We start from the raw sequence: 23,495 nt of genomic DNA on the forward strand, positions 1-23,495 counted from the left end.
GCGTGCTGCATTGTTACAGAAGAGAAACCGTTTTGTTGTGATTTACGAAGTAAAAATGTACGTTTTGTCAGGTCTCTCCTCAAGAGGAGAAGAAAACTTTTAAAATGCTCGTTTGTTGAACGGAGGTCGGATCGATCTGATACATTCGAGGAAATCGGGAATTCTGAACGCTGAACGGCTTTCATGACAATTTTAGATCTAGAACAGATTATAAGCTGTTAGCATGCAGATGTCTGTTTATAGAGATTAATAAGAAGCTTAATCGTCGTCAGATGACGCTGATTGGAGCCGGGATGTAATACGGCGGATTGCATTACGCCTGCTTTTGCTCTCACATGGACTGTTTTTCCTGCATACCCCGCATACCCCTGCTGATACGTGATTGGTCAATATTACTCGGACTAGAAGCGTAGTTCAATTGGAAACCAGAACACTTGGCTTCCCGGAAATCCACGTCCCTGCCTTCAGATTCTACTATGTTGACTATTCTACTATGTAGAATCTGTAAATAGAGATTAAGACCACATAAAATCCAAATCATTCTACTACTGAGTACAAGTTAGATCACAGTTGTGTCTAACTATGAACAGCTGTAAAACAACCGTATGAATTATGTTTAATGGGTCCTGGCCTTTGGGACTTCACATTGACCCGCACTTGCTCTTAAGCCTGGACTAAGTGACTGCACGAGGTTTGCATCTGAGTACAATTTCACCTCCAACTGGAAACACGTCACATTATTCATGAGTCGACTACAGAGCTGAACCATAACACACTTTGAGCAGCTAAGTGTCTTTTTATAGCTGCCAGACGCTGTTTTTCCTTTGACACAAAAGAAACAAAGACACATGTACACATTAAATATAAATCATTTTATAATATACAAATTGTACAGATGTCATGAACAATAGGAATGTGGACATACTCAGGATAGCAAAGATAAAGAATACTTTTTCTTCCTCGATAGCAAACACTGCTATGCAAGTGACATCGGCACATGATCAAAGATACTCAACATTCAAGATGGCAGCCGAGGTGACAGAAAACATCAGAGACAAAAACCCAAGAATACATTTTCCAGAGGCTGTGAGCAAGCTAAAGTGACAACACAGAAAAGTAATGACGGCATCCTATTGTTTCATGTTCTGTCATTTCTACTCTGCTCATTTCACATCATAGTAGCACACAGGAAATGAACCATTACGTTTTATTTTTTTAAACAGCATTACCAAGAACGATTGCACCAGCGCCAGAGACAATTATGCTGATATAAGACAGGAAACTGTAAATTACCCTTTTTTTACACGGATGGGTAGAGGGCTGCAAATGTATATTTGAGTCTAACATTAGTCAAAGGTCTCCTTCTTTTCACGGACGGCTAAGTTAACATGGTTCAGCATCATTTAACTGATGAAGTGTCAGATCCTGCCTCGCTTTTCTCTCCCCTCTGCCTGTGTTTTTCTTTTTTTTTCTATAATACCCAACAAAGAAAATCACAATTACCCACAGTCCCTGGAGTGTACTCGTGTCAGAGGTTAGACCGCACAGCAACCAATCAGCCCTTATCAGGCAGAGACGGGGGCCCTGAAGGCCGCGGCCTCAGGTAGGACGGGCGGATACACGGCCGGTTGTAACTTTTGTCAAGGTTACGATCGTCCATGTTTGTAGACGTCCAACAGGAATGCAGTGGGAGTCGGAAAAACACCGTCATGTGACATGAGATCACCTCGCGGCTTAACTGATTTTCCAAACTCAGCTCTTTTAGATAAAGTGGAATATGATCTGTCTGTTTTCGCAGGATGCCAAAGGGGAATAAATGTCACAGTTTCAGATAAAAACCAACGGAGGAATAATTCATATTCATAAAACAGATAGATGACGGTTAAAATGTTTATCTTGACACGGGGGAAAACGATGAAATTAATTTAATCTGACAAAATGAGTTGGCCAGGATTCAGTGGGGGATTCCTCAGATATTCATAATGATCTCGTCAGCTATCAAAGGCATCTTTTGGTTTGCCTTTCATAATTGTCACTTTCTGTCAAGCGTGTGAAAGCAACAGCTTCATTTGCTCCCCAGCAGCTCTGCTACAAGACGCAGCATAAAATACTTCTAGAATACGATAAGTGCTTGTTAAAACTCAAACAGCCGAAAGCTAAAAGTGAGAGTTTGAGTTTTAAATAAAAAAAAGAAAAGAAAATACCACAGAGAATATTATGACATGACTTCATCTCTTCTTAAGTCAATATCAGAGTGGTTACTTTGTCATGTGCTCGTGCAAACTCCTGTGTACAGCTGTGGAAAATCCATTCTGGCTCATATATGACCTTTGACCTTGGCTGCCATTAGCAGCGACCTCACGCTCACAGGTCTGGGCTCCGTCATAGTGGAGGGCGAGAGGACAAGGAGCATATGTTTCAGGGGGTCAGACAAGCCGTGACCCCCCCTTGGTTTTAAAAACCAACAACAGCCCTCGGGAGGTAGCTCGAAGCGTCAGTCAGAAATACATTTTAGCAAGCGTTAGCGGAACAGCAGAGGCAACACAAAGTCGCCGTAAAATCTCACGACTCCAAAACAGAACATTCACAATAATAAGAAAATAAAATGTTTGAAACATCTTAAAAATAAAACACCTTCATGTAGACAAACTTCAAATGTTTCATCCCCTCGATGAACGCCAGTAAGAAAACAGGAAACAACAGCTTCAAAAATACCAACACTGACTGTAGCAAAACTCTCCTGTTTGACTAGAACAAACATAGAACACTTAAATCACCATTGTGCCTCTACAGGACATTTTCTAAAAGCAGATTGTGGGCCATTTACAGTATAGTCATAAGGCTAAGCTGGTCACAGTTTTTATACTCTACTCTACACAAACACACTTGTCATTTTACATCGAAAAGAATCTCAGCGGCGGGCGGATTAATCAAGGAGAGCACTTATTCAGAATAATCGATCTTACTCGTGTGTAATTGAAGAGCTTCATCTCCAACGGGGGAGACATTTTTCTTGACCAAGTTCTCATCTATTCTCATAAAACAAAGATCCAAATTATGACAAATTACAGTCCGTGTGAAGCAGAACGGCAGGTAGTTTAAGTTCTTGATTAACAGACGTTTTATTAAAGAGGTGTTCTGACATATTTTGTAATGAAGCGTGTGTAATTTCCTTGTTTTTTTTACACAAACTCCTCGTCAGTGCAAATGCTTCCCTATGACATCACCGTTAAATCTGAAGGCTATTTCCTTGACATGTTGAGGTGTTTTGCTGTCAATAAGTGACCCCCATTATAAACGCATGATTCCTGACAGACACCCCACTGACAAAATCCATTAGCGAGCTAATGAGAGCCCCGCGCCGTGAACGTCGCCACCTTACTCCCTCCCTCCCAGCCACCGTTCTTGAAATGGAAAGCTACACGATGCCATGAAACAGCACATTATGACTTGGTTATTGTCAGAAACGATGTCTGGTAAGGGGTGCTTAAAGAGCTGGAGGTAAAATAATGAAGGAAATCTCGGCGGGGAATGCGAAACGCAAACGGCCGTTACTTTAAATGAGCCTATTCATTTCTTTTATACGACTCTGTTTTGTACTCTTTCTCGCTCTCAACCTCTTTCTTTGTCTCAGCTTCTCGCGCACAATCTATAGTTTTGGTCTTAGTAAACAACAATATGCGGCCCTGATCACACAGCTTAACCTGACAAGTGCTTTGTTTGTGGCCACTGACTGGAAATGTAATTAAAAAATGCAACTTTGCTCAGAAATAAATCCTCCTCCTCCTGCATGTAAACGCTAACTAGGTGCGTCTAAATATGAGTTCTGCCCTTGAGCTGCAAACATTCAGCTGAATTTCACATCCTTATCTAACTTGGCTTTGATTATGGAACATTCTGTATGCAAGGTGAGCTTAGCACACCACACCAAAGAGTGATTATCGGCTCTCTTTGAAGCACTTGAAGGCTTAGAGCTCAGCGTAAACAATTATCTCTTCACCCGACTTTGGATTGCCTGTCGCAACAAACGCCTTTCCCATCACCTCTACCAGCTTCTCCTTCAAGTTCTCTCCTCATCACAACTCACTGTTTATGTTGAGAACGAAGGAACGGGGAAATGCTAAAACAGTCAGTCTTTATAATGTCAGTTTTGTGCATGAGGAAGGCCTGTGTCATGTCAAGATTCTGCCTCTTGGATTTTGCAGCAGCATGTCTTTTCTCTGCAAAATAGCTGCTCAACAATCAGTACACCTTGTAACAGGTGCTATATGTAGGCCTAAATAATACTGTAGGACGTATGTTTCTCCAACTAGTCTTCAAAAGCAAGCGGAGGACTTTCCTCAAACCATAATTATTAGAGAAAAAACATCTCTGCTGTTCTTTCAATTTCTCTAACTAACCCAAATGTTACAGGTTAAAAGCTGATGCCAAAGTCTGTGTTACATAAAAGTGACGTTCATGTAACACTCCTCACTCCTTCAAAGGCCTGGTCACACCAAAGTGAATGATAAGGACACTAATTCAACCTGTATCTTCTTGGTTCTTGGTTCTAGAGGCTTGGTGACGTGGAACTATTCGCAAGGCTAGCTTGTAAAGTTCTGCAAGCTATCTTGTGAGCTAACTGCTAACAAGGTAGCATTTACAAGTCTTAATAGCTGCCCTAGCTCCTTTCTATCTTCTGTGTACTCTGCTTTACACTCTTCTTACAGTTACTACATTAAACACCATTTCAATAAGAAGAGAGTGTGCGAGCTTGCTAACCGTCAGTTAGCTAGTTGTTTCTCTTGCTAATGCGAATGATAGCTGTGTCTCAATTCAGGGGCTGCAGCCTTCGAAGGAGGCAGTCAGCGGAGGATGCGTCATTTATAGCCTGCGTAGACCGTTAAAGCCGAACATAAATGAGACGGTCTGGTCTACAGAGGATTTCCTGTTTCCTGTTTCCTTACCCTTGCTTCACCAAATGCCGCTCCTGTCACCTAGCGGGCTAACTAGCTAGCATAACTAACATCATGTAACAACCCATCATTTTAAAAATACTTTGTTTTAAGGGCCCTTTGTTTTTGTTTTTTTACATGTGTAACGTTTGGTGTTTGATTGAGTTGAAACCAAACACTTTGACATGTAAAGTGTATTCCTCGGCTGCGTAAGAGTCCAACATCTCGTTTGAATTAACGCGCAATGAATCTCGGAATATGTTGGGCCGTGGAGGATGCACCTAATGGATCCTTTGTGGCCCGGGAAAAGGAGGACGCATTTGTCAGCCGTATCTGAAGAAGCCTTCGAATTGGGACAGCCTTCGATGCGCTGCAGTGACGCAGTCAGCCTTTAAATACGCCCTGCGAAGGATGCAACCCCTGGATTGGGACACAGCTAATAAGAGCTCACAGTGTATTCAAAAGACCTAGCCTTTTTGTAGCATCGACTGCTGTCTCATAATTGGTCGCAGAACATGCCTCTTTTGTGGAGTAGTTTATACTCTGACAGGAAGTAAAGAGTGGAGTAAAGTGGATGGTGCAAGACAGCTAACAAGCTACAATATCTTTCACAATTTAGACTCCAATGTTGTTAAAAATGTAAAGCTGTCTGGGCTGCTTTCCATAGTTCAACAGTGCAAATGTAGGTGTCAAAATTTGGGTGTGAAATTGTAGATTTAAGAAACAACCCCACCATTATATAGACAAAGAGATTTGCCAACATTTTACGTGTAAATTCTGGTGTGGTCAGGCCTTTGATCTACCTCTCATTCTTCTTAAGTAAAAGAAAAACGCGTCCTGTCTGATCATAACATCATTCTACATATTCAACCTCCTGTTTATCTTCATCAAGTTAATCCAGTGTCTCCACATTGAGTATCCTGCACCAACATCTCCTGTTTGGTTATATACATTCAGTATGTGTGGTTATATAATAGGGCTGATGTCTGTGGTTACATGAAGTCGCTCTGTAGATATACTCTGGCAGGTTGAGGGGGAATCGTCCATGGAGGATGGCAGGTTTGGAAAATGCTGCAGCGATGGGGTTTGGACCCCTTTAATTTGGATCAGGGACAACACCGGGAACCAGTTCTTTAGACGGGGAATTCGAGAGGTAGGGTGGGAAAACCTTGACTTTGACTACTTGGGGCTACTCTTGAGTCTCGTCTGGGCTTTGATGAGTCGGTGTAGCCTGTGACTCTGCCACAATCTCCTTGGCGGTGACCTCCACTCCTGCTGGCTCTTCTGCCTTGTGTTTGATTGCGTCCTCTTCGTCCTTGTCTTTCTCCTCATCGGTCTCGACCCCGTTTTCGATCACAACTTCGACTTCTGCTACGCCCTCTTCCTCCTTCTCTTTGGTCTCGCGCTGCGTTTCTACAGTCGCAACGATTTCTGACATTTCCAGGACCTCGCCGTTTTCCCGAGGCTCTCCGTTCTCTTTTGATCCCTCTCCATCCAGTGCTATCTTTTCTTCTCCTTCTTCCTCTGTGCCGTTTTCTGCTCCTTTGTCTTTACTCTCTGCTCCTCCATCTTTCTTTTCAACAGTCTCTATGCTGATTTCAATCCCATCGTCAATCTTTCCTTCGTCCTCACACCTCACCTCCCTTTCTTTCGATGTCTCACTTTCTGTCGCCGCCTCGACATCTGTTGCGTTCGCCCTTTCATCCCCACCCCTCTCTTCCTCTTTCTCAGCCTTTTCTCTGTCATCATGAATCTTGGGCTCCTCTGCTTCCTTGTCATTCTTTGATTTCTTCTTCTTCTTGTTCTTCCCCGTCTCTTTGATGCAGTTCTTGTTGGACTTGCCTCGGGGCTTGAAGATCAATTTCTGAAACATTCAGAGTTTACATTAGCGTGTTAGTGGAAAGCATTGTACCTCTTTTAATATGCTTTCGGGCACAAAGTAGTACACGCAGACTTAATTAAGAATGGATCACGGAGCATCTAATATTGCACTGGGATAACTAGGTAATTCAAATGAGTCTCATTGATGCAGGGAAGGAAATTGGGGCCATTTTGAGGGGAGTTATTGTTGCCTCAAGGTCTCAGTCTGACCAAACAAACAGGCAAAAAACTTAATACAAAATGTCCTCAATTACTTGAATAACTTTAACAGGGTTTGACACACTGCAGGGATATAGAGAGGGCTGAAAAAACAGCAAAGAAAATCTTGTTAGAGTTAGCAATTCCCCGAGTCTTAGGGCCTATTAAATTTGTTGTTGTGATGGCAGTTGAAATTCGGGTCACAGAGAGCGTCAACACGGATTCATTCCACTGCGGACAAAGGTTAGCTCCAGAGGTTATCACCACTTTTCAGGGTCTCCAAGAAAGCATTTCTAACCCTGCTTCGCCAAACAAAACATACATCTGTAGCTGAGGAATTCCTGATATTTCAAACACAGACGAGTGGGTTCACATCTGTTCAGCGCTGTGTGTGTTTGGCTAATCGAAACAAAAACAGCCATGGAATTGGGAGGAGGCAAAAGGTGATGTTGGCTTTGGGTGAATGGTGAGCAGGTGACCGAGTGACTGGTGGGAAGACAAGAAACCAGCCAAAACACATGGAGGAATTATGAGGTTGTGTACCTTGGATTCTCTCCGCTTGCGGTTCAAGACGGGTCTCTGAAGGAAAACAATCTGTTTGGTGGACAGACTTCCATCACTGAAACATGAAGAGAGAGAGAAGAGAAAGAGGAGAGGACATCAGCTGAAGATGTTGGACATTGAACAAGATAATTAAATGATATAGCACTTTTCATAGAGGGGGGCAGAAGTTAAAGTGCTTTACAATTACATGAAGAAACAGGGAAATAAAACAGGCAAATTAAAACGTGTGCACAATAAAACCAAGCAATCAAACGGATAAACAAAACGGGCAACAAAAAGCAAGAACACAAATTTGATAGGAACAATTAAATATTGCAAAGATATGAGAACAAAGTAATACATGAGGAAAATAATAAAGAATAAAAGCGTGTCAGTGGGTTAAAGGCAATTATAACATATATACCTGATCAATTTTAGTTTGAAAAATGGTCACACAGTTTGCATCTCTTACAGCCTTGGGAAGGGAGTTGCTTAGTTTGGAACTTAGTTAAAAAAGGGTTTTATTTGTACGATTATTTTTATTTAGGTAAATAAATTAACTGTTTTGCGACTAATTTAGTCTGAAATTATTTGAAAAGTGGGACTGAATAGTTGCTCATTTTGGTTTTGGAACATATGGACATGAATGAAGGGATATGTCCTTTTGCATTGCATTGATGGACTGTTAACCACAGCAAACATCCTTAATGTAGGTATGTGTCAATGAACGTGGGAGTTAGGGGTCGGTGCTTTTGTTTTCATATTTAGTTCTGGAGTTGTTTGCTACGGAAGCCCAAAGCAGACATGCTTCTGTATGTTTCATTTACTCTGTTTTCAGTTGTTTTCTTGAGATCTCAATTTTTTTTCCTTTGTTATCGCAAGACAGAGATGTGGACCTGAGACTTGGTGACTTGGACTCGAGTCGACTCGAGTCACTGTTTTGACTTGAGACTCGAATTGGACTTGAGGCATGATGACTCGGATGATTTGCGTATGTTCATTAGTTTTAATGTTAGCTGTTAAATAAAACATGATCAAATTCAATGTTGTCAAGTTTCTGTCTATCAAGTATGTCTGCAGCTCAAACTGGGAGTCGTAATTGGACGACTCAAAAAGCTCCCCGGTATGTGATTGTCATGATTGGATGACTGGCAGTCAGTCAAACTCCTCGCTATGGCAACACGCAACATCAAAGCCCCAAAGAGAAGCCTCATCAGTCGTACTCGTTAGTGCTCAATACGGTCTCAGACCAGACCATCATCATGGCTGCGTCTGTGCCAAGATAATACAGATACAATTTACTGTCATACTTTTTGAACAGGTTATATAAATTGGTCAATAATATCATTATTAGACGGGCTACTAACACCTTGTGTTTTCTCTTTATAAAGACCTGATACTACAGGTAAGAGTGCTGGATCTCAGGTGGAAAAAAACGTGACTTGACTTGGGACTTGCCTTAACTAAGGACTCGACTCGACTTGACTTGACATAACCTGTGACTTGACTTGACTTGCCCAAGAAAAAATGACTCGAGACTTGCTTGAGATTTGGACCAAATGACTTGAGACTTACTTGGGACTTGAGCAAAGATGACTTGGTCACAACACTGTCTCCAGATAACGCTGTTTATGATCTTAACTCGCATCCCCAGAGTTGTAAAAGCACAGAACAAACACAGTAACATAGTTTACCTCATCAGTGTGGGTAATGGTAGCATGGCATGTCCTGGTCTGTAATATCACAGTGACCAGCCTGTTGTTTTGATTTATAGATCGCCAGAAAATGATCCTGTTATCACGAGAAAACCAGCTTCGTTTTCCCGAGATAACGAGATAAATAAGTCGAGAAATTTCTGAAATCTTTTATCCTTTAATGCATGTAATTTTTTGTTGAAAACTCTGAACTTTTAGTGGTAGAATCTGTGCATTAATCAGAAAAAGCTTTTTATTGCAAAGAAATATTGGAACATTTTTATAAAAATGGAAAGATTCTTCATAATTTATGTTTTTCTTTGCTTGAATAATTGCTGCAGAGCTCTGAGATAAACATCGGACATTAATTTGAGTTAAATCCTGAGATAACACAGAGGGCTCCTCTCTCTTCCTGACCCATCATCAAGATAGTCAAATGATCGCTGGCCTCTGCTCGTGCTTCACACTCTTATCTAACAGTTAAAGGATATGGGCTCACATCTGTCGCCCCACCTCTCCACACTGTCATCTGTCAGTGTCATCTCCCCCTTCTCACCCTCTTTAGTCCTGCAAGGAGCCTGATATTTCACACGCGAGGCTGCAGATTTTGAAATTGCCCAAATGTCTACGTGGAATTTGAACATGCATTTCTACTCTTTTCCCCAAATACAGTATAATCCCCCCCTCACACACACGTGTCACACTCCTGTGTTCTGCAAAGGATAATCTGCACAAGTACTCGCGCTGACAGATTAATCGAGGCAGGAAATGCAGATTCATTTCTGAGTGCGCTTCCTGTCTCTCACGCTCTCTCTTGCTCCTTCGTGCGCTCTTCTTTGTCATGTGCAGCCCCCTTTTTTTATAGTCCAGTGAGCTCTCACTAACTACCTCCTCTCTCGCTTTTACCTCCCTGCTTTTATCTCCTGTGACAGCTACATTTGTGACACTTTTATTGTTTGTTTCTGCTTTCTTTCGCTGTTATTGGACATGGCTTAAAAAGGATATACAGTACGTTTTCCTGTGCTGGTATCCGACACAAGTTCAATAACACACACACACACACACACACACACACACACACACACACACACACACACACACACATACACACACATAAAGGTTAACAGTCTGTCTAAACTTTAAGCTGCCAGCTCGACCTTGCACACGAGCAAAGATGGCAGGTTTATGATCGCTGCAGCACCCTAAAAGCCTGCTACAAATCTCCTCTTTCTCGACATCAAATGGACTCGAGACTCCTCCAGCAGAAGGCTTACTATCTAAACCACCCAAAGCCCAACACAACTACATTTTTCCATTACCTTCCTCCCTCCTTCATTTATCCATAAGCTATTTTCTAGGCTGTCCAGAATGCTGAATGGCTTCCTGGCAAAAGTTTCCAGCAAAAGCCCCGACCTATTAAGCTAGAAAGGAGCGGATGGTGTAGAAAATTACAGGCCTTTAGTGAACCTACTCTCGGCTGTCGGTGTCAGCCGCGCTATTATAACTCGGAGGCATAGAGAGCAGCGACAGCCTGTGTCGATTTATGCGTTATGAATGTACCTGTTGGTGGCTTCATCTCTGGGGGAAAAGTCTACAGCTGTCAAACGGCCACTTGAAATATGAAAAAAGCACCCAAAAGAAAAGAATAGATCTAGATTTAGAGTCTGGATCTCTATTTAGTCTCCTTCAAATTAAGAGACCTGCGATAATTAACTCATTTGTCTAAAGCTTCTTGTTTCTTTGTTCACTTGTTCCATCGTTAATGCAGAGAAATTCACATTTACTGTAATTAATGGCTCCAAAATGTAATTACCATCTGCATTAATTGAATGTTGCGAACATGAACGCACGCTCTGAGACAACTACATGAATTAATGTTGTGTGCAGGAGCCGCTGAGCACCAGTTAGCATTAATTTCAGACGCTGCTGAGATCGCTGACACTTATCCGACCCCTCCAGATGAAGTGCAGTCTGGCAACAAAAAGAGTGCATTTGTAAATCTGCTGGTTAAAAATGGAGGAGCAAGCACAACAAAAAAAAAACAAGTGTAATGAGCGCTGCTAATCTGAAATAGATCATCAACCATTATTTTGGCGGGCAAAATGTTTTCAAGGCAGGGAGAGAAACGAGCTGCGTCCTGCACTGTATCTAGGCCGACTGTGATTAATTAGCCATGTTGTGCTGTTGTGTTGTGGCATTTTGAAAGAGAGGAGAGAGCGAGGGAGGTTTAAAAAAAACAAATGATGAAAATAGAGAGGTAATTAATCTATGCTGCGAGGGAGCAGCTAACATGACCAGCCGAGGTTGGGGCAGAGCAAACAAGTCTGTCAGAGTAGTGATGGAAATACCGAATGCACACTTCATCAGTCTGACGAAAAACATCACAACATCGTATTTAAGAAGAGTTTCACATTTTTCAAGTCTGTCTTTAAATAATAAACGTCTGCATGTGCTTTTAAATTGTAATTGGTGGCTGTAATTTTTCCTCCGGTCCAAAATGGCTGCAAAGAGACTTCAAGTGATGGAAGATTAAATCCACCGCCCATGTTCGGCAACATTAAGTATGGTATTCCTTTTTGTGCTCTCCCGGAAAGTGTTTCCTTGCTAAGTTGCATCAAAGGGAATCCTGAATGACTTATCAGCTGAATTTAGATATCACTGACTTAAATAGCTTTTAAGGGATCTTACTGTGGCCGGTGCAGGCAGCAGGCACAATTACTGTAATCAATTGATGCAGGACCACACCTCATCCGAGGCTCATCCGGCATTCCCATGAATTCAAACCGACCCCTCTCCTCCTCTTTCACACTTGCATCCTGCAGCCCTCCCTCCCACCCCTGCTCTTTGTCTGTTTCTTTCTGTCCTCCGACCCGGAGGACCCTGAGGGTGTTTGTCGTGCCTGGTTGCTACGGCAGATCCAAAGTGAAGCTTCCCAAAAACGCTGACTGCAAGAAGTTTGACCTCTCCAAATTAATAGTTCAATCGCAATCTTTATAAAGAGAAAAGACAAGGTATTAGTAGCCCGGTCTAATAATGATTTCATTGTCCAATTTATATAACCTGTTATAAAATATAATAATATAATAATATAACCCAAAAGGTATGACAGTGAATTGCATCTTGGCACAGACGCAGCCATGATGATGGTCTGGTCTGAGACCGTATTGAGTAGTAACGAGTACGACTGATGAGGCTTCTCTTTGGGGGCTTTGATGTTGCGTGTTGCCATAGCGAGGAGTTTGACTGACAGCCAGTCATCCAATCATGACAATCACTTACCGGGGAGCTTTTTGAGTCGTCCAATCATCATTCCCAGTTTGCGCTGCGTACATACTTGATAGTTAGACAGAAACTTGACAACATTGAATTTTATCATTTTATATTTAACAACCAACATTCAAACTTATGAAGTCATGCCTCAACTCAAGTCGAGTCTCAGGTCATTTATTTTTTGTCAAGTCAAGTCGCAAGTCATCAAAACAGTGACTTGAGTCAACTCGAGTCCAAGTCACCAAGTCTCAAGTCCACATCTCTGGAATAAACCATTCAATGTATATCTTGGCATATCAGTATGAGTTGACAAATGTGATCCTATCTGTTAATGCAAAATATTGGCAAACATTTTATTAGTAACATATTAAGAATTGCTCTGAACTATACCTTATTACATGTTTTTATGTTAATATATATGCCTTATTGCTGCCTTTACATGGACACTTAATTCTGTGTCTGCTACAGCAGCTTGACAAAATCGTACAAATTAGACAAAACACAAGTTGGAAACAGTTTTCTGATGGCTAACTGCTAGTTGCTGCTTACTGTTGCTGCCGTAAGCTAGTTAGCTCAGTTAGCCGTGCAGCTAGCAGTCCTATTAGGTGGTCACTCTGGTAGCTTGGAGCACAGTAGGAGTGTAGGTGTAGTTAGCTAGTTAACGGCTAGCTTGTTAATAATATGAGATTGTAAAATTACTGTTGGGGTAATGGGTCATGTATATTACTATTCTACTTTGTTTTGGTGAACTTTATGTGTTTGTTTACAAGATTAATTATTATGTTTGGTGACTTTATCTTTCACAGGTGATACTTACAGTATCACAAGAGTGTTTAGCTTCTCTCATATACAGTACAACTCACAATGTTTCCCTGTCATTACTTAAAAGCTTAAAGAAGTACAGGATTAGAGGTTTGACTGGTTTTAAGAGAACCTTACTGTACTGTACTGGAGTGAAGTTCTTCACTGATACAACATGTTGAGGTACTAATTCAGTTTGAGAGGTGAAACTCTTCAGGATGACTGAAGAACACACGCGGCCTTTGACCATAAGCGGATGTACACTCATATAGCAGCTGTGAGTGATGAGTCAGCACGGGCTTAGCAGAGGAAGCGTTACATTTCTGTGAAGAGATTTTCCACCGCCGCTCCACTCGGAGCTCAGCTCAAATTGAAACAGATTTAGGTCAGTATCCTGTAAGAGCTGCTGTATTTCTTTAACAATAAGTTGGACTCGTAAGGTATGTGTGTCAAAATTCACACTGTGTTCCAGATTCACAGGAATACTGTGTACCATATACTGCAAGTTTTTTTTCTGCCAAAAGTGAACATCTTTGCATTTTGAGTTTCTTAATAACTCAACACACAGGCCCACTGTTCAAATTCACATTTCTCAACTTTTTGCAGCAGAGTGAATTTCAATTTTATTTTTATTCACAGAACTTTTCGCAAAGGAAAAAAAGTTACACTGATTTGAATGTTCAGTTGCAGTTTCAGTGCTTTTAAAAGATTCAGAACAGAACAGTGCTGGAACAGAAGAAAGTACATTTACTCAGCGAGTTAAATTTTGAGGTACTTGTACTTAACACGGGTGCAATATCAGATTTCTTACTGCCTTCTATTCATTACATCTTGAAATCAATTTAATTTTAAATCTTATAAAACTACCAAAGTTTATTTTTTAACATTGTCCTGTTGTTATGTTGTCTTGTGCATGTTTTTGTCTCACAGAAAAGACTAATGTCTCTGTGATGAAAGGGGCTGCACAAACTAACTGGCCTTTCCTGCTTACATTTTAATACATCCATAGTACAATTTATTGTAATGCAGGACTTTCTTTAAATAGATTATCTATTGGGATATAACTCATGATGGTGATCCAAAAAAGCAGGACTTCAATAGATCCCCAGCACATGAGGAGGGATGTCCGTACTTCTGTTATCTGAACCGCTTATCCTGTTCGGGGTCGCGGGGGGGCTGGAGCCTATCCCAGCTGTCATTGGGGGAGAGGCGGGGGTACACCCCAATTTAAAGTTACCAATTAATCTAACGAGTGTCTATGGACTGTGGTAGGAAGCCAGAGTACCCGGAGAGAACCCACTCACGGGGAGAACATGCAAACTCCAGAAGGCCCACTATGGAACCAGGAACCTTCTAGCTGTGAGGCAACAGCCTCAACCACTGCACCACTGTGCAGCACTAAAGAGATGTTATCCTTCAAAATGTCTGAACACTAAAAATTCAGGCAAATATTAGGCCTTGGTTGTAGGTAGTGATTTAGCAAGATTCATATTATATGTGCCTTTAAAAATAATTTACGCCTTGCAAGTTTATGTATAATTTTGGATGTACTTTGTTGTTTTGTTCCTTGATCAAGGGCAAAAGACTATTTAATATCTAAAACAACTCTAGTACGTGACCTGAAGTAATTAGAAAGAGATGCATACATCATCAGTGGTGCAGCTAGTTGGTTTTAGAAGTCACATGATTGGTTAAATAAAGTTACCCTTGTGTTTTGAACACAATAACTGAACTGTTTTTTAATTTTTTAAAAGTCTGCAGTTGCAATTCCTTGCCGACAGAGGGCGTTACAGGTCATAGATCATCTTCAAGAGCCAGATTAGCATCATTACCTGTTAGTCTTGATTACAGGAGTTGGCAGCACACAGCTGAGTCTCCATCCATACGTAGCCAGGGACTGCAGCAGAGGAACGTAATCAGCCTTCACCTGCAAACCCTGAGGAGCAAACAAGATGCCCGTCAGACAACCTGCAATCAACCGGAACGGCCCCAAACCTGCACATAATCCCCATCCTTCCCCCCTCAAACACCACACACACACAGCGCAATGATAGTTTGCATGCATATAATGTAGCATTCAAATCTGTCATTACAGCTGTGGAGCATCGAGGTCTGCGATGCAATCAAGCGCTGTCAGCATCACTTAGAAACCTAAAATCCCGGTTAAAAGAACACCTCTCAGGTATGATGGCTTCAATAAAACGCGCGGGTGCTGTCTAAGAAGAAATGTACACAGGGGAGAATAAAAAAGAGACATAAATCAACTGCTACAGAAACTCCCCGGGTGCAGTGAGTCAACATGGCAACCGTGTCTATTTCTGACAAGTGTGTGTCAGCACAGTAAGTCCTTGAGCAAATAGACTGCTCATGTGAAACTGCTCACTTTGTGGTAAACATTTTAATGCTATTAGTGCTATTTTAGTACCATGAAATGAGCTGCAGTAGCTTTGTCTCAATGATACATTTACATTAAGAATGGATGAAACATTTTAACATTTAATGCTTGTACTTTCAGTCAGTGATTCAAAGTGGAAAAACACCCAGATTACTTCATGTAGATTCAGATCACACGCCCAGTTTGAAGAGGAAGTGTGTGCGGTTTGCCGTTTCAGACACCTGCCGAAAATGAAAAACCAACGCGAGTGCCTGTCAGATTGCTTATACCAACCACAGCATATGCAATCGCACGCACACAACCACATGAAAACACACCCACAGAGCTGCCAGTCATGAAGAGACCCCGAGTAACAGCTCGATATTCTCCAAAAGGATGCCCAAAGTTATGGAGTATGCAAAATAAAAACCATATTAAAGAAAGAAAGTCAGATAAAAGAAATCAGGCGGTTCCCATTTTTACATAAATTCCAGACCGTTACACTCTCAGGTGCATTATGGGTAGTGAAACGAGTCAAGGAGGCAGCGAACATGAACAAAGTACACCTCAGAACTTCAAGTCTATTCATAGCCCACTGATCAACTGTATAAGAACAGAGAGTTGAGAATTCATCACACCTACACACGCCACATTAGCCCTCGCCGCACTGTGAAGTGTGAAAGTCTCCTCTAATTAAAGCTGCACCAAGGCGACGTTAAATGTGGAGATACTGTACAGCCGCCTTCATCAGCCTCTATCACAGAGCGGCAGATTAACAGAATGAGCAAGTCGTGTGCAGTTTACCGATGACAGCAGAGTTCATGCTTCTCAAACAGACGGCAACATGCAGAGCTGTTCGTGGCAGCGTCACTGGTGACGGCTCAACTTACTGTAAATAGGAGCTTTCATTTTGGTAACCAGGAAGCTATTGGGTAATCTAAGGACATAAAAATCATTCACACACACGTCTTGACTGTAAAAATACTTGAGACCATAATGCAGAAGTAATAATTAGATTAGATTCTTGTTCTTTGAAACACACTTTAAAGCGTTAGTTTGCTCAAATTACATGCTGAAAGTAAACTATGATTAATACTGATATACTATGAGAACAAAAACTACAACTTCAAGAATTACAACTGTTAGTACCTCTACTCTGATCACCACAACTGCTACTACTAAACCACTCTTACCACATATTCTACTACAATGGTAGCTACCATTGATTCTGAAGCTCTACTACTACAAGTACTACAGCTCCTCCTATCAGTAACACTGTGCATATATGTAAGTGTGTATTTGTCTTGGTACTAGGGTGAATATTTTCTGTACTGATGTACAGTATCGTAGCTAATGTAGCCTCTCAATCGCTTTCATTGTTGCTGATAATTTTCCAATTTCAGAATAAAATACTCTCAGTTTTTTTATTGAGGGAGGAGTCCATTGTTGTGAGTAATTGGCTGAGAGGTAGTTCTGGGGGAGGGAAGAGCGAGTTATTGTTATATAGCTACTTTTAAATGGAGTTATTATTATAACATAGGTTCAGGAAGAGGACCACGCCTCCCTCGCTAACTCCATGACCTGTGTCTTGTTAGCTCCCACACACGTGTCTCCATGATGCAATTATCTCAGTTCGTCTCAGTTCTCAAACCCCCTCCCCCCCAAACCCCATTCCTCTCTTCTCTCCTATATCAACACAGGAACCATGTGGGGGATGCTGAACCAGAAAGCGCATCGAGACTAACCCCCACCCTGAGTCTCGACCCCCAGGTTCCTGGCGGCTACTGCCAACTTGACCTTTTTCAAGCCCCTTTCATTCTGCACTACTTTGACCCCTCTCATCCCACCTTACCTCGGCCCCCTCTCATCCCACCTTACCTCACCACCTCTCATCCCACCTTACCTCGGCCCCCTCTCATCCCACCTTACCTCGGCCCCCTTTCATCCCACCTTACCTCGGCCCCCTCTCATCCAACCTTACCTCGAACCCCTTTCATCCCACCTTACCTCAAACTCCTCTCATCCCACCTTACCTCGGCCCCCTCTCATCCCACCTTACCTCGGCCCCCTCTCATCCCACCTTACCTCGGCCCCCTCTCATCCAACCTTACCTCGAACCCCTTTCATCCCACCTTACCTCAAACTCCTCTCATCCCACCTTACCTTGGCCCCCTCTCATCCCACCTTACCTCAGCCCCCTCTCATCCCACCTTACCTCGGCCCCCTCTCATCCCACCTTTCCTCGAACCCCTCTCATCCCACTCAACCTCTATACTCTAGCATATTCCAATAAACTACTTTTATACCGTACAATGGCGTGGCCTTGTTAGTGAAGCGGAAGTTTTGTGTTCTGGGAAGGAGCAGACGCATGTTGAGCGAGCGAGAGCTGAGTGAGAGAAACAGTTAGCCAACCTGTCTGTTGTTTTTCCAGGGTCACCTCAACCTCGTGTTAGCTGTTGCTGTGATAAAGAAATAAATCTCTGTTGAGTTAGCAACGCACATCGCCTCTTACTCGTTCTTCCTCCATCCATTTTTCTCACACATGGTTTCTGTCATTATAGTTAGTTATTATCATGCTGATTTATGTCCAAGTGTTCATTTTTCTGACACGTTTATTGTTAATTAGTTAATTGATGCTGTAAAAAGGATGATTGACAGCTCTGTTGACAAGTAGAGGAGGAACGACGAGAGGAAACGTAACTAAAACAATCACTAAAGTCATTGAAGTTCCAATATCTGTGAACGTCTGCTTCAGACCAACACAAAGAAGCTGTTCTGCTGTTAAACACGCCGACATGCGGGATCTTTGCTGTTTTTTTTGCGCGCAATTTTGACTCCAAATGTCCAAGATGTCACCAGTGCAAGATGGCAGCACCTATCACGGGAGCTGTTTTGGGTGAGTACAGCGTCGTACATCTATGTGCAGTCATTGGTTGCACACTTGATAGATGTTATCACATGGTGTGGCTCTGGTGAACCAGAAGTAGTCTGAGGTTGTACAGGAGGAAGGAAACACTAGACTACTGGCCTGCTCGTAGTGATAACACAAAGAACGTTAGTAAACCCAAACCACTGCGGACACAAGGGCCGCTGTGGCCTGAAGCTGCTTCTGTTTCTTCGCCACTGTTGGTTTTGTCTCCATTAAAAATAATCTTCACAGGAATCTAGCTGTCGTCTGACCCTGAGAGTTAGCGGCTGAGAGTCAGTGGCTGAAATGTCTTTAGATGTGAAAGGATTTAAAGTCTTCTTGACTCGATTAAAACTGCCACGATTATTACAGCTACCACTTCGTCTAGTTTGAACAATCTCTGATGAAAATTACATGTAATTATGTGCCATTCATGTTCCAGGTTGAAGTAGTATAACTACAATAATATGACGGCTATTACATTTACTTCCATTATAAATACTAATACAGCGACTAGAAGCCTAGTGCAAGTACAACCGCATCTACCTCTACACATCAAGCTGTACTACTTCTACAAGTATGATTACTACTATTACTTTCCTTTTACTGTTACCTCTCTTCTTTCTGCAGGAGAGTCCAGTTGTACAGGGAAATAAAAGCGTGCTCCTTTCTGGGACTGATCAGCATGCAGTGCTCATTCTCTGCCATGAGACAGAGTCTAAGACAAAACACTTAAAGCCACTCCAGCGCGCATCGCCTCATTTTTCTTCCACAGATTCTTATTGACCGGGGTGAGACAACATGCACAAACAGACCGAACACAGTCACATATCAAGTCGTAGGTAGCAAAGAGACACTGCTCCAGACATTATTTACACAAGCATTACTTTCTCAGTTCCTGCGGGGAGCGGAGCATCTACATTTTTCGGGGGTTTATGTTGGAACCGCTCCCAGAAACAGGCTCTCTTTCAAAGCTTGCCCGGAAAGTAAATTGAGAAATAATTTTTCTGTAATGGCTTGCTGTTCTTTGGAGGAGGTGAGAGTTAATCACAGTCCCCGGAGTCTGGCTCGCCGCTCGCCCTGACTTATTATGCAGGGGCCACCGCGCTGCATCAGCACTCCAGCACCAACGGGAGAGCCTGAAAAACACAGTAATCACAGCGCCATCTTTGTCTCCGATGTTATCTGAGTGACTATAAAGGAGGACCACACGGTAAGAGCAAAGGAGCTGCAGTGTAGTCAAAGCTACTTTAAATTAAATCCATTCTTTTTCTTTCCTGAGATCATCTCCTGACGCAGTTAAGCACATTCTTTACCTCTGAGCAAAGTTGTCCAACTAGTTTCATAAAGGGCATCTCTGCAGGAACAGGAGGATGTGTCAGACACTTTCATCATCACTGTTCTCCCTGCTGATGATGGAAGCTAAAGCAACGTCTGCAGAGGCAATAATCTAAACCTGCGTCTATCATTTAAAAAAAGCATGAAGATATGTAATCCAGTGTTTGGGGAGGAACAGACCGGAGATAAAGTTTGTTTTCCGGCCTATGGCAGAGGAGGAGGGTGCAGCTGCAGGTCAAAATCAAGTTCAAAGTGCTCCACAAAAACAACTCGATATTGTTGTTCGTCAGACCCCTCCACCGACTCTGCTCGGTAGACATAACAAACCATAATGCTGTTTTTCACCAGCTCTGGATATAGCTGTTATTTCGCAGACTGCTGCGGTCAACAGGTTTGCAGGCACAGTCCAGTAATGATGAAGCAAATACCTTTTAAAAAAGGGCATTCAGGTGCTGATCGTGATAGGCTCCCTTGGCCTGCAGCACAAAAATGCAGCATCCTTTAACACACTGAAATAACTTTTTTAAATGACATTGTCCCTTTTTAAAAGCATTTAAAAAACACATTTAATATTAGTTCTATTGCTCTGACTTTTACATCAGATTAGCTCCATGTTTTGATGATTTATCAGCTCGTTGAACAGGAGTTATTGATGCCTCTAGTTGTTGAACACATCTGATTTACAGAGGTGTAAAGAGCACTGAAATATTCTCCTCAAGTAGAAGTACTTGTCAGGCTTAGACAAACTGGTGGACTCACAGATTAGATTGAGACGAATGGCAAGTTCAGGGTCTTTAATCAGTCCGAGGTCAAAACACAGGTAATCAAAACTGGATCAGGCAACAGGATCAAAAACGGCAGATAAAAGGCTGCTCAAAAAGGCTAAACTGGTCACACACAAAGCACTGGGAAACACGAGGAAAGGATGCCGGATGAATCTGGAGAAGCTCGACAATCTGGCACAGGGGAACAGACACGAGGGGTTTAAATAGGGAGAGACACAGACGCTAACAAGGCGCAGGTGAAACACAGGGGCAGGGGCAGGTAATCACAAGAGGGAACTTGACAGGACATAACAGAACGGACAAGGGACTTTCAAAATAAAACAGGAAACACAAAAAGTGATACTGACGAGAACTTAACTAAACAACACGACAATACTGTTACTTGAAATTGTACTGTAGTAAAAGTAAAAGTACTTGTGTAAAAAATGACTCAAGTAAGTAAAAGTAAAAAGCAAAAGTTACTTAGTTACTTTCCCAACCCGCTGATTTTTATAATAAACTAATTTTGCCAAGGTTACCTCACATGCATCTTATGCAAATGAAATAAAACGTTAAAAATTCTGTTTTGAACTAACGTGTTATGATGTGTAATGAGGCAGAGGTAGACCAGCAAGTCCCGTGTTCTGCGAGGTAAAATGATGTTTTTGTTAATGGAGTCTTGTGGCTTTGAAGAGAGCGATCTATCGACTGTATGTCTGACAGATGCGGCCAGGGAGGATCTCCATCCTCAGTGTCAGTCTGCGTCAAAGGGGGCGTTTGCTCCGAACTCTCTTCTGCCCCATTCATGGTTCATTAACGTTATTGGGCTAGTAGTTGCAGCCCAGCTCTCCTTCTTTGCTCTGGCGAAAATCAACTAGCGCTGCTGTTCTGACGATTTGATTGGTGTCTGGTCCAAGTCAGTTTTATTTTCTAGCTCGCGATATCTGTAGATAAGTATTTTACTCAGATGGATGAATAAATGTAGCAAATTATTTCATTTAAAACATACTTAAGTAAAAGTAAAATGACTCACTAAATTACACTAAAAAGCTCCTCAGTTACAGTAAGGTGAGTACTTTGTTACTTCCACCTCTGCTGATTTGTGCTCGAGCTCATGGACGGATGCTCAAACATTTTGCTTAGCACTTTTTGGACTTTATGAGCACTTTGGCTCAAATATTAAGACTAAGCAGATAAACACTGACCTTTAAAAACTGAAGATGCAGTAAAAGATGAAAAAAGAAGATCTTAACGCGAGGTCTATTTTGCAGCTGTTCTGGAGCTTTTGATTGTTTCACCGGATCTAAAAATACTACAAACTGCATTATAGAGTTTACAGCCTGGCCCTCCCCAAGCCCACCTACGCACCACCTAGGGACCTTTTTCCTGCATAAAACTGCAAATGCTGCAACAATATTATAGCTTAACAGAAGACATCCAAAGTGCGTTGAAAGTTTCCACATTTATGAGGCATTAACCTGCGTTTGACTCAGACTAAACTATGCAGCCTGATAAAACACGATGAGGCCTGGAAAACAAAGGATGAGCGCATGGAGACGTAACTGTCAGTGAAAGCTTTTATCAGGCGCTGCAGCAGGGAGAGTAAAAATATCAGTATGTGATGATTGAAACGGATGAAGGTCTCAGAGACGCATCATCAGACAGAGCAAGTTAAAAGCGGCAGAGCTAATTATTTTATTTTAAAGGGCCCGGAGCTTTAACTCTGACAGGAGCCCAGAGTTCCTTCCTGTCTCTGTTTTCTGCTTTGTTGCATTATCCTGCTGGCTGGTTAGCTACAAACCAGATGCTTCTTTGGGTTAACATTTTACCTCATCCTACTTTAAAGAAAGACAGGAGAAGGAGACGAAGACGAAGACAGTTTGTTTTTCATATTAACCTTAATTCGGACTCAAATCTGCGTTTTACTTTTGCTTTTTGTTGTTCTAAATGTCCCTCGCTGACCCCCAGGCAAATGGTTCGCGGGCCCCACTTTGAGAACCACTGCTTTAGTGAATGTAACTTTCGACTGTTCTTCGGATACCCATGATAACACTGGAATATGATTGGGTACATGTTATTACTTGTTTCTAATATCTTCCTGCCCTGATAAACAGCTGCACCCTGCAAACCAAAAACCTCTCCCTCCATCTCGCCTCTATCGGCATCATCGACGCGTTGTCTGACAGAGCGGGCGCGATCTCTCACTCGCAGGGACGGTGCAAATTACTCTCCTTCTATCTGGGTCACCTCCTCTCTCACCTGTGTCACAGAGGATAGAGATATCATGGACAGGAGATGCACGTTAACCAGCAGCTCTCTGCACAGCACGCACACACAGGCAGGGAACACAAAACAAATCACGCTGTACGTTGTTAATAATGCACCGAGCGCGATGTAGGAAGAAAAACTACAAATCTGCAGCCTTTGTTCTTTGCATCGACCAGAGGAAGATGCCCTTTTCAACACACACCAATATGTTCATGTGTGTGCGACTGAGGTTTCTTTCCATGTCTTTAAAGTATTCCTTCAAAGTTTCCTCGCTGCCACACCGGCGCTGTGAAGTGAGGCCCCGGCTGTGAAGTGCGGCTCTTCAAAGCCGATGGAATACAAGTGAATTCAGAGAATGAGTGACAACAATGTCGGCGCTGTTAAGCTCCTTTCGCTCGCTTTCACTTTGGACTGCCACTTCGTACATTTGAACTGCAGCGATATTAACTTTTAAGGTGCCTTTCTGCCGGAGCCGACACTTTCTCTAAACTCGGAGGTTATGAGATGTCGAGATCAAGGAGA

The 23,495-nt window shown here is 42.3% G+C and overlaps 1 protein-coding gene across 1 annotated transcript in view; it reads right to left on the minus strand.

Moving 5' to 3' along the window:
• Window positions 1–5,239: 5,239 nt before the first annotated feature.
• Window positions 5,240–23,495, minus strand: part of LOC138584648 (raftlin) — a 136,650-nt gene continuing 118,394 nt past the window's right edge. The window contains exons 8-10 of the mRNA XM_069656933.1: window positions 15,154–15,257; window positions 7,557–7,632; window positions 5,240–6,798 (exon numbers count right to left, since the gene is read on the minus strand). Of these exons, the coding sequence (XP_069513034.1) occupies window positions 6,124–6,798; window positions 7,557–7,632; window positions 15,154–15,257 (855 nt within the window). The 3' untranslated portion in view covers window positions 5,240–6,123. The remainder of the gene's footprint in view (window positions 6,799–7,556; window positions 7,633–15,153; window positions 15,258–23,495) is intronic.

Source organism: Semicossyphus pulcher, unplaced genomic scaffold (assembly GCF_022749685.1).
Source record: "Semicossyphus pulcher isolate SPU_LCO1_2020_fin unplaced genomic scaffold, fSemPul1.0.p SCAF_9, whole genome shotgun sequence".
NCBI lineage: Eukaryota > Metazoa > Chordata > Actinopteri > Labriformes > Labridae > Semicossyphus > Semicossyphus pulcher.